The 9,948-nt window shown below is 65.3% G+C and overlaps 5 protein-coding genes across 5 annotated transcripts in view; 3 read left to right on the plus strand and 2 right to left on the minus strand.

Annotated features, from left to right (window-relative positions):
• The first annotated feature begins 187 nt into the window (after positions 1-187).
• AMSG_05140 (cystatin-A2) lies at positions 188-1,959 on the plus strand. The gene is made up of 2 exons (XM_013902729.1): positions 188-260; positions 449-1,959. Exons 1-2 carry the CDS (start codon positions 226-228, stop codon positions 1,857-1,859), a joined length of 1,446 nt encoding a protein of 481 aa, XP_013758183.1. The 5' UTR covers positions 188-225; the 3' UTR covers positions 1,860-1,959.
• A 411-nt stretch (positions 1,960-2,370) lies between these two features.
• AMSG_05141 (heat stress transcription factor B-2b) lies at positions 2,371-4,266 on the plus strand (the record flags this gene model as incomplete). The annotated part of the gene is made up of 3 exons (XM_013902730.1): positions 2,371-3,172; positions 3,261-3,576; positions 3,600-4,266. The coding sequence occupies 3 exons, from the start codon at positions 2,371-2,373 to the stop codon at positions 4,264-4,266; spliced, it is 1,785 nt and encodes a 594-aa protein (XP_013758184.1).
• Positions 4,267-4,298: 32 nt separating this feature from the next.
• AMSG_05142 (uncharacterized protein) lies at positions 4,299-6,025 on the minus strand. The gene is made up of 2 exons (XM_013902731.1): positions 5,925-6,025; positions 4,299-5,442 (listed from the first exon to the last, which is right to left on the minus strand). The coding sequence occupies exons 1-2, from the start codon at positions 5,980-5,982 to the stop codon at positions 4,496-4,498; spliced, it is 1,005 nt and encodes a 334-aa protein (XP_013758185.1). The 5' UTR covers positions 5,983-6,025; the 3' UTR covers positions 4,299-4,495.
• Positions 6,026-6,827: 802 nt separating this feature from the next.
• On the plus strand, positions 6,828-8,399 carry AMSG_05143 (beclin-1; the record flags this gene model as incomplete). The annotated part of the gene is made up of 1 exon (XM_013902732.1): positions 6,828-8,399. The coding sequence occupies one exon, from the start codon at positions 6,828-6,830 to the stop codon at positions 8,397-8,399; it is 1,572 nt and encodes a 523-aa protein (XP_013758186.1).
• A 36-nt stretch (positions 8,400-8,435) lies between these two features.
• AMSG_05144 (inner membrane protein OXA1L) overlaps positions 8,436-9,948 on the minus strand; it is a gene marked incomplete at its 3' end in the record, with an annotated part of 1,807 nt that continues 294 nt past the window's right edge. Inside the window, exon 2 of the mRNA XM_013902733.1 lies at positions 8,436-9,858. Within this exon, the coding sequence (XP_013758187.1) occupies positions 8,436-9,858 (1,423 nt within the window). The remainder of the gene's footprint in view (positions 9,859-9,948) is intronic.

Here is a 9,948-nt window from a genome sequence, read left to right on the forward strand (position 1 = left end):
TCTCGCGCTGTTTCCCACCCCGCACGTTGCCAAGCCGGACCAAGCCGGACCAAGCCGGGCCAAGCCGAGGCCGAGCCAAACCGTTGCTGGCTGCGCCTCCTCCCATCAGTCGCACTCTCCTTTTTTTTTTCTCCGACACGACAGATCCCGGCAGAATCACTTACGCATGGTTGGTGGCGGAAAAACAGCACGGGAAGCTCAACACACAGTCGCAACTTGTTCAACATGTACCCGTACAACCATCCCATGACTTCCTATGGGTAAGTGGCCGCAAGCGTGGTGTGGGTGACCAGACAGAGAGGGGAGGACGAGGGTGCGAAGGGGGGGTACGCGTGGCAAGTTTCTGCCTCTTTTAGGCCGCTGCGAGCTGTGGGGAGAGGGTGACGACGACGGCAAGTGACTCATTCAGTGTCTGTGACTCCTCCGTGCTGCATTTGTGGGTGTACAGCGCGCCTGCGGCCGGTGGCTTCCACATCGCGTCTGGGTTCGGACTGATGGCGCCGGCGCCGGCTGCTGCTGCGCCTGTCCGTGCTGGGCGGACGCAGGCGGTCAAGGCTGCCGACGAGATGGCCAAGTCTGTGGGCGTGGCGATGAAGGAGGATATCGAGGCCAAGACCGGCAAGACGTACGAGACGTTTGAGGTGACCCACATGGCGACCCAGAACGTGGCCGGGACCAACTACTTCCTCAAGATTGACGTCGGCGAGGGCAGTGCGGTCCACGCGCGGATCTACCGCGGCTTTGACGGTGTGCTGCAGCTTGTGGCGGTTCAGAGTGGCAAGACCACCGACGACCAGCTGGTTTACTTCCAGAACGACTCGATCGGGTCGTGCTGCGGTGCGGCGTGCGCGCCGGCCAAGCTCGGTGGGATGAAGGGTGTCAAGCCCTGCGACGCGACTGCGCAGGCTGTGGCCGACGCTGTCCGCGCTTCGATCGACGCCAAGCTCGGCGGCGTGTCGGCGGAACACACGGTTGTCTCGTACGCCACCCAGACCGTCGCCGGCACCAACTTCTTTCTCAAGATCAACCGCGGCGATGACCATGTCCACGCCCGAGTCTTCCGCGGCTTCAACGGTGCGCTCCAGCTGGTGGCCGTGCAGGCTGGCAAGAGCGGCGACGACGCGCTCGAGTACTTCCAGAATGATGCCGGCCTGCCGGCGGCCAAGCCAGCCAAGCTCGGCGGGATGAAGGGCGTCAAGCCCGGTGATGACACCGCCCAGGCCGTCGCCGCCGCGGTCCAGGAGGCCGTCGAGGCCAAGACGTGCGCGACCTACGGCGACAACTTCAAGGTTGTCGAGTACGCCACACAGACCGTGGCTGGTACCAACTACTTCCTCAAGATCGATGCCGGCGACGCCGGTTTCCTCTTTGTCCGTGCCTTTGTCGGCTTCTCGGGTCACGCCGAGCTCGCCGCCGTCCAGACCGGCAAGACCGCAGACGACCCGCTGGTGTACTTTAGCGGCTCGGCCGCGCCGGCTCCGTCGCCCGCGCCGGCTCCGGCCCCGCACGGTTTTGGCGCTCCGCGCCGGACCGGCTTTGGATTTGGCGCCCCGGCGCCGCGCGCCAACGGCAACGGCCGCTTCGGCGCCGCCTCGGCGCCCAAGCCCGGCGACGAAAAGGCCCAGGCCGTCGCTGACGCCGTCCGCGCAGACATTGAGCGCCTCGATCACGCCTACTCGGAGTACTCGGTCAAGGAGTATCTGACCCAGACCGTTGCCGGCGTCAACTACTTCCTCAACATTGCCGTCGGCGGCGATGAGTTTGTGCACGCCCGCGTCTTCCAGGGCTTTGACGGCGCCGCACACGTGGTCAAGCTCCGCCCGGCCCGCACTGCCGACCACAAGCTCTGCTTCTTCTAACTTTCAAGCTCCACCTAGCTAGTCAGCCTAGCTTGCCCAGTCACAAACCAACCAATCCAAGCCCATGATGGATCTTGTCTAAATGCCTCCCTTGTCGCCATCGCCTCGCCTCGCCACCATGACTGCCACCCACCCAACCTTCCATTGTTCACGAACGATTGATTAATTGGACGCACCAAAGAGTCGTACACCACTGGCCCTCCCCTCCCCACCCCTCCCCCCCTCCCCACACCTCCCCCTCCCCACCACCACCACCACCATCCCCACCACCCATCTAGACCACACTCCTCTCGGAACAAACACCAAGCACACGCCGTTGTACCGTGTTGCACCCACCCCACCCACCCACCTACCTTCCCTATCACTCCCCACCACCAGTGGTCGGAGGGACCGACGGAACACCGCGAGGCGAGTCCGCGGCAGAGAAGGCTCTGGTCGCCCAAGAGAGCACAGCGAGGAGATTGCTTCGGAGAGGTTGCGAAGGGAAATAAGTCGAGGAGAAGTCGAAGAGATGGGCAAGGGTAGTGCCGTCGATGACGGTGGAAACGGGAAGAAGTCGGCGAGTAAGAGCAAGAGCAAGGGCAAGGGCAAGGGCTCGGGCTCGGGCAAGGGCCCCGTGAGATCGGTCTTTGCAGAGGCGGTCTTTGACATGGTCTCGGATCCGGCGACGGATGCATGGATCTGCTGGTCAAACGGTGGAACAACGTTCACCGTGTTCTCGGCTTACGAGCTGGAGAAGCACGTCTTCAACAAGTACTTTCGCCACTCGCGGTTCTCCTCCTTCCAGCGCCAGCTGTACACCTACGACTTCAAGAAAGTGAGCACCGTTGTTGAGGATGGTGAGACTCAGTTTGTCTTCCAGCATCCCTACTTTCAGCGCGGTCGTCCGGATTTGCTCTCGCACATCTCGCGGCGGGTGCCGGCGAGCTCGGCCGGGGGCGGCGGCAAGGCGAGCAAGGCGGGCAAGGCGGGTACCAGCGGCGAGGCCCGTGCCGGGCCAGGCAAGACTGTCGGCGTGGGAGCTGCCGGCATGGCTGGTGGTGCTGAGCTTGGCGGCGAGGCCGGCGTGCGGGGAGCCGCCGGGCAGTCGATCGAGCGCCTGGTCAAGTCGTGGGAGGTTGAGCGCGAGCGGTTGTGGGCGGAGATTTCCGAGCTGCAAGCTAGCAATGGAAGCTTACGCAAGCAAGTCGAGCTGCTGCAAACTGACAACGCGCAGCTGTGGACCGTGGTGCAGGCGCAGGAAGAGTCGCAGCACTTGCTCAAGCAGGGTCTCAAGGCGCTCTTCTACCAGATCGCATCGCAGCATGGCCGGAGTGGGGGAGTGCAGGCAGCGACGCCGCCGCTGCCGGAGCCTGGGCAGACTCACTTTTGGCGGCTCGGTGGCCGGCGGCGGAAGCGGAGCCTCGAGCGAGGGTCTCGCGGGTGTCCGCGATGTCAACGACCCGTTCCTCTTCTCGGTCGACTCACCGCTGGACCTGACTGGGAGCGGCGGCTCGGGCGAGTACGCGTTTACCCAGGCCTCGCGCAAACGCAAGATGGGCGCGGCGACGTCGCCGGCCATTTCGGAGCTGACGAGCATGGACGAGTCGGGCGGGCCGTCGGCTCTCGGCATTGGCGGGGAAGAAAGGAGCGGAGGCGACAGTACCAGGGCCGCGTCGCCGCCGCAAAACATCGAAGACATCCGATCTGCCCAACGGCAGCGCGACCGCGAGGAGCGGTATCAGGCAATGATGTCGCCAGGTGTCTCGGAGCTGCCGGGTGGGCGCTGTTTGGCCCGCCGTCGACATGGACCACTTCCGGCGGCGGCCCGTCGTCGACCGCCCTCATCTCGGCCATTCCCACCGGCTCGGCGGCGAGCTTTAAGCGGAACTTTGGCCTTGCAGCCGACTACGTCCTCTCGTCGCTCGACTCGATGGCGTCGGAGCGAGCCGGCCTTTTCTCGGCCTACCAACAGCGACACGCCGGGTTCGACCAGCCGCTCGGCGTCGACCTGGGTACGGCAACCGGCACCGTCTCGGAGCTGTACAACAAGGCGTCGTCGGCACTGATGACCAGCCCAGCGCGGAGCCGTGCTCCGTCGTCGGGCTCGAGCCGGCCGATGGCCATTGGCCACGAGGTGCTGCCGTCGTCCGAGTCGGACGACGAGCTCGGCACGCTCGACACCGGCGGCGACTACGGCCTTGGCATCGACCTCTCTACCATGGAGGGTGTCTCGCCGCTCGGCGTCGATCTCGACCCGGGCATGCTGGTCACCCCAACAGGCGCCATGCCAATCCCGGGCGCCAGCGCCGCTGGCACCATACCAGGGCACTCGGTCCTTGCCGCTGGCGATGACAACGGGAGTGCCGCCATGCGGCTTTCGCCGATCGAAGGTCTCTCGCGTTCGTTCTCCGAGTTGGCGACATGATCAAACGAAGTAAGTGAGACAACAGGAGTAGGGGGGGGGTTGGGGGGGGGGTTGGAAGCTTCAATATCGCTGCACAAGGTAACAGAAGGGGGCACGTGCGCTGATGATGGCACCATCAAAGGAAAGAAACCCAACTGAGCCTCACCTGGCCAGAGACGCAATTCGGAGGCGCACTGTAACCAGGGAGGAGAGTGGGAGGCGGAGGCGGACGCGGGAGGTCCAAAGACAGTTAAGAGGCCGACGAGGCCTCGGCAGCGGAGGAGAGGGTGTCGAGCGCCGAGACAGAGCCGTTGGGTGGGGTGGAGACCGGGGTACGAGCAGTGGGGCGGCCGCGAGCGAGGCGTGCGGCGGCAGCCGAGCTGACGGCCGAGTACTTGGCCTTGCGGAGCAGGGCCGTCGGGTTGTTCTTGGTCTCCTCGGGCGAGGGCGAGCGGTTGTAGTCGATGTCCGGGTTGCGGGCAAGCGAGGGCTTGAACTCGACGATGCGGTCGTTGAGCTCCATGTTCTGAGCCTCGAATGCGTTGCGGATGGTGTAGTCGTTGCGGTCGTTGAGGGCAGTCTGGACGTCAAGGACAATCTCGGTTGTCCGTGCCAGCTCGTCCTCGAGGAACGTGCGGTGGGCCTTGAGCGCCTTGACATAGTTGGCAACGTGCTGGAAGACGGTCGGCTTCTGGAAGGCGACCTTGGACGGGTTCGGCAGCAGCGAGCGGAGCTGCTGGACGAGCTCGTTGATCTTGAGCCGGCGCTTCTTTTCGGCACGCTTGTGGTACTCGCGGCGCGACTTTTGGTCCATCAGCGCCGACGTGGCCGCCTGGGCCGTCTCGGGCTCGAGTGGCGCCATCGAGAGTTTGCGGCCCGGCTGGAGGCCCGAGGTGGTGTAGGGCGCGGCCTTGGACGCGCGCTCGCGGCGGCTAGTGTTGCGGACCTTGCCCTTGCGCTCGTGCTGGACCTGCGCGGCCTGCGCCGCGTTGGCCATCGACACCATAAGCGGCGCCGCAAGCTGCATGGCCTGCATTTGCGCAGCGGCAGAGAGGGCTTGCATCTGCGGCTCGCCCGGCCGCGCTGCCGCCGGCGCCGCCGCCGACGAGTTGGTCTCGCTCGCCCGGCCGGTCTGCGCCATGTGGGCCGCGTGGGCCGCAGCCATCTGCGCCTGAAGCTGCTGCATGTACACTTGCTCTAAAAGAGGCAATCATCATGCGGGGTAATGGTGGTGAGTGACTTGCACGTGCATGCTGTCGCGGAAGGGAACTCGCATGTGCCGCAGCAACTCCCGCAGCGGGGGGGGAGGGCATGGTCAGCACGTGACCTTAGCCGCTGGTAGTTGTTTTTTTGTGGCAATACCAGGAGAGAGCCAGGTGGCAGGCCAAAAAGTAGGCTGGCAACAGCCCAAAAAACAGCATTGTCCGTCCCCTGGCACGGCATGCCACACAAGGCAGGTAGCTGCGCGGAAGAGCCCACCGCGGCCAACCAAGCACCCCGAACATGGTGCGGGGGTACTTGGTACTCATGAGGGGGTGCTGCGGCGCGCAGGTCGGCGGTGGATGACTCGAACGAGCCGCAGGGTGAGGCGCCCACACGTGGCGGAGTTGGCCAAGCACGGTTCGGACGCACTCCGCGGGGCGTGGGGGGCGGGGTGCAGCAGCATGGGGAGGACGTACGGTAGTACTGCTGCGGGTTGAAGGCAGGTGTGTTCGGTACGGGGGCGTTGGACGACATGGGGCAAAGGGGGAGCGACAAACGGGACGCGGGGCGCGAGAAGTGTGCCTCGCTCCTCCCCCTCGCTGCCCTTGCCGCGGGTGGATGCGTGGCTTGCTCGTTGTCCGGAATAGCCGGAAGCCATTCCGTATTCGCCACGTTCCTTCGGCGTGAATTGTTCGCTGCCAGGAAATGCTGGAACTTTGCTCCACGAGCCTTGTTGGCGGCACTTTTGGAGCCACACTCGCAACTATGTGTGTAGTGCGTAGCTGTTTATGGTTGCAGCTTGTCTGTAGTGTGCTGAGTGTCCGCTAGACTGTGTTCTGACAAGGTGCGGGAGTTGCACATGGTTGCCACGTCGTTCTTCTCTCTGCCGCCTTGTTGCTCGGTCGGCCAATAATCTCCGCACGAGCGGTTGCCGCACCCAGTGCTTCAGACCCGGTATCTTGCACTGGCCGAATGTTGTGCTGCCATACTAACGCGGGACTGCATGTTCAGCATGTCTGTACCTCCCTCGTATCGTTTTTCCGTCATCATTCTGCGATGCGTGGCCACAGGGCTTGAGTATGACCCCGTTGATTGGAGTGGTTCCCGTGCGGCTGACTCTTCGTTCGTCAAAAATTATCAGCAATTCAGCCGAGGAAAAACGTTTACCGCTAATATGTCTCCTTGCAAACATCGTTTCTCTCTCCCGTGCTGGCTCTCTTTTTTTGATGTCGCGTTCCGCCCGTGTGACCCTGTTGCGCCGCACCGCTGCCTCGACGCACCGAGCTGCTTTTCAGCTACGAATTGCCTGACTCGCGGGACGGAAGGCCACGCACTCGACGGCCGACCTTCTTCGCCCCACCGCCCCGCTCTCCATCGGCATGGCTTCTGTAGCTCGTGACAGCAGCGACGGACAGGGCGACGGGGTGGCCATTGCTGACCACAGACGACCTGCCGTTGGCGTCTCGGTGCCGACCACCGGCGGTGAGCCTGGTGGCGGGCCTGGCGTGGCCGGCAGCGTCGCAGCTGTGGCGGCACCGTCGCCGGCGTCGGTCCTCGGCTCGTGGGGGACGCCGGTCTCGCACTCGCCGTCGGCCGGCGTCCACTGGACCGACACACCGTCGCCCGGAGGAACGAGCGGGCTTGCTGGCTCTGCGTTTGGCGCGAGTGCGGCGCCACCGCGTGTCGACGTCTTTGCTTGCCAGCACTGCAAGCGGCCGGTCCACGTCCACGACTCGCTGCTGAGCCTGGAGCTGGTGCCGCGGCCCGGCGTGAGCCGGGAGGACGAGGCGAGCGAGACTGCGGGTGCATCGTCGGGCGAGCTGCCGAAACTCTCGCTTCTTGCGGTCCTCGACGACGATATCGAAGAGTACGTGGTGGTGGACGACGAGGTGGCGTGCGCCGTCGACCACAACGATGCGCGGCCGCTGCTTGCGCCGGTGGCGTCGTTTGCCGACAAGCTCGGGCGAGTCGGGCGGATCTTTGAGCTGGCGTCGCTGCAGAGCGACGACGAGCACCCGATGTGCCGCGAGTGCGCCGGTGGGGTGGTGGCGCGGCTGCAGATGCAGATCGATGCGGCGGGGCGAACTCGCGATGCGTATGCCGGCTACCTCCGTCGCGAGCTGGCGGCTGCAGCCGACTCCAAGGACGAGGCGGCGTACGCGGCCGAGCTTGCGGCGCTCGAAGTCGAAGAGGCGGAGCTGGAGCGCGAGCTGGCCGCGGCCGAGGCCGAAGCCGCAGCGGTGGCCGGCGAGACGGCGGTGGTTGAGGCGCAGGTGAGCGAGCTCGACGGGCTCGAGGCCAGCTTCTGGCTCGAGTACAACGCGTTTCAGGAGAGCGTGCTCGAGTTTGAGGCGCGGCGACTGAGCGTGGAGAACGCGACCGAGGTGGCGTATGCGGCACTGAAAGAGCTGCAAATGACCAACGTGTACAACGACACGTTCCACATCTGGTTCGAGGGCCAGTTTGCAACCATCAACACGTTCCGCCTCGGGCGACTGCCGAGCGTACCGGTCTCGTGGAACGAGATCAACGCCGCCTGGGGCCAGGCCGCGCTCCTCCTGTGGACGCTCGCGGGCAAGACCTCGTTCACCTTTACAGCGTACACGCTCAAGCCCATGGGCTCGTTCTCGCGCATCTACCGCAACGACAAGCCGAACCACTCGGGCTTTGAGCTCTTTGGCTCCACCTCGGGCTTCTCCAAGCGGCTGCTCGGCAACCGGAGCTTCGACAAGGCCATGGCCGCCTTTCTGGTCTGCCTCAAGGAGCTCGGCGACCACATCGAGAGCATCGACCCCAACTTTCGGGTCCCGTACCAGATCGAGGGCGCAACCATCGACTCGCTCTCCATCAAGCTTGCCACCTTTTCCGCCGTTGAGTCGTGGACCAAGGCGTGCAAGAAAACGCTCACCAACCTCAAGTGGATGCTCGCGTGGGTGGCCAAGCGCGAGTGAGATGCAGCAGCAGCGGGCGAGCACGTCAGCTGTTCTTTACTTGCCGCGCTTGCGGCCGTACGACCGGCCCTTGGCGCGGGTCTTGGTTGGGTTGTGGCGAGTTCCGCCGCGCTTGATCACGCGCTGCGCGGAGGCGGTGGCGGCCGGCGGCGTCGCCGCGCCAGCGGCCAGCATCTCGGCGGCCGTCATGGCCGGGCGAACGTCGGTGACCGGAGCCGGCTCGGCGTGCAGCGCGTTGGCCGAGTCGAGGCCGGTGGCGGCCGAGGCGACAGCGGCGGCCGGCTCGTCGGCGGCCGTCTTGCGGGCCTCACGGGCCTCGGTCCGCGACTTGATCTCGTCGCGAAGGCTCTTCTGCTTGTTGAACGCGTCCTTGAGCTCCTGGAAGGCCGAGCCGGCGTCCTGGGCCCCGGCCGACGCCGGCATCGGCGGCGCCTTGGACGGGTCCGGCGGCGGCGGGATGCCAAGCGCGTCCTTGACGCCCGGAACGCGGAAGGCCATAGCCTGCGCCAGCGAGAACGAGTTGGAGCTGATCCAGTACATAAAGACCGAGGCCGGGAACGAGTACGTCGCCGCCACCATGACGACCGCCAGGCCGCGCATGACGTTCTTCATCGTCGACCGCTGCTGCACGTTCGGCATCTCGGCGCCAAGCTCGACCGTGGCCAGGAACGAGCCACCGGCCACCAGCGGGAGCACGTAGTACGGGTCCGCTGCCGAGAGGTCGCTGAACCACAGGGCGCCGCCGGACGTGAGGCCATCGACAAAGGTGCCGTTCTCGGCAAGCCGCCGCAGCGCCATAAACATCGAGATGAAGACCGGTGCCTGGATGAGCGGGAACATGAACATCTTGAGCGGGTTCACGTCGTGCTTCTGCACGAGATCACGCAGCTGGATGGCGTACATGTTGTGCAGCTCAGAGCCCGGCGTGTGCTCCTTCATCTTGGCTGTCAGGTACTGGATCTTCGGCTGGACCTGCTGGACTCGCCCGGTAAACTTCATCTGCTTGATGGCAAACGGCAGGAGCGCCGTCCGCACCGCCACCGTCGTCGCCACAATCGTCGCCCACCACGGAAGTCCCGACGCAGCCTGCAGCGCCTGCAGCCCATCGCACGCCCAGTAGATCGGCGAGAAGCCGCCCGGGTTGATCAGCCCGTTCACAACCTCCTCCACGCCATCTGCCGACGCCATCGTCGTCGCCAAATCCGTCATCGCCTCGCCGCCCACGCTCTCACCGCCAGCATCCGGCAGCGAGGCCACACCTGCGTTGCCCGCGCCCGTCGCGCCGGCCGTCTCCTCCTCGCTCCCACTCCCACCAAACCAGCTCGCCGTCGCAGAGCTTGCCGAGAAGCACCTCGCCGAGCCAGCCACCACCATAGCCTGGCCCATCGACCAACCACTGTTCCGCGGCGCAGCACCCAGTGCCGACCAAGCCCTCAAGAGGCCCGTACCCTGCATAGCTCTGTGTTGGGAGGGATGGATGAGTGGTTGGGGGAGGGGGGGGGGGGGGGGAGGGAGGGGAGGGTGGTGGAGGGAGTAGGGAGGGGGGGGG

Source organism: Thecamonas trahens (assembly GCF_000142905.1).
Source record: "Thecamonas trahens ATCC 50062 unplaced genomic scaffold supercont1.21, whole genome shotgun sequence".
In the NCBI taxonomy this organism is placed as follows: domain Eukaryota; order Apusomonadida; family Apusomonadidae; genus Thecamonas; species Thecamonas trahens.

Bases quoted from the DNA above. Each gene is read 5' to 3' on its own strand.
- AMSG_05142 (XM_013902731.1), bottom strand. From the start codon at position 5,982: ATGTCGTCCAACGCCCCCGTACCGAACACACCTGCCTTCAACCCGCAG. The intron at 5,443-5,924 runs GTACGTCCTCCC...TGCCTCTTTTAG, and splicing joins CAACCCGCAGCAGTACTACC to AGCAAGTGTACATGCAGCAG.
- AMSG_05140 (XM_013902729.1), top strand. From the start codon at position 226: ATGTACCCGTACAACCATCCCATGACTTCCTATGG. The intron at 261-448 runs GTAAGTGGCCGC...GTGGGTGTACAG, and splicing joins CATCCCATGACTTCCTATGG to CGCGCCTGCGGCCGGTGGCT.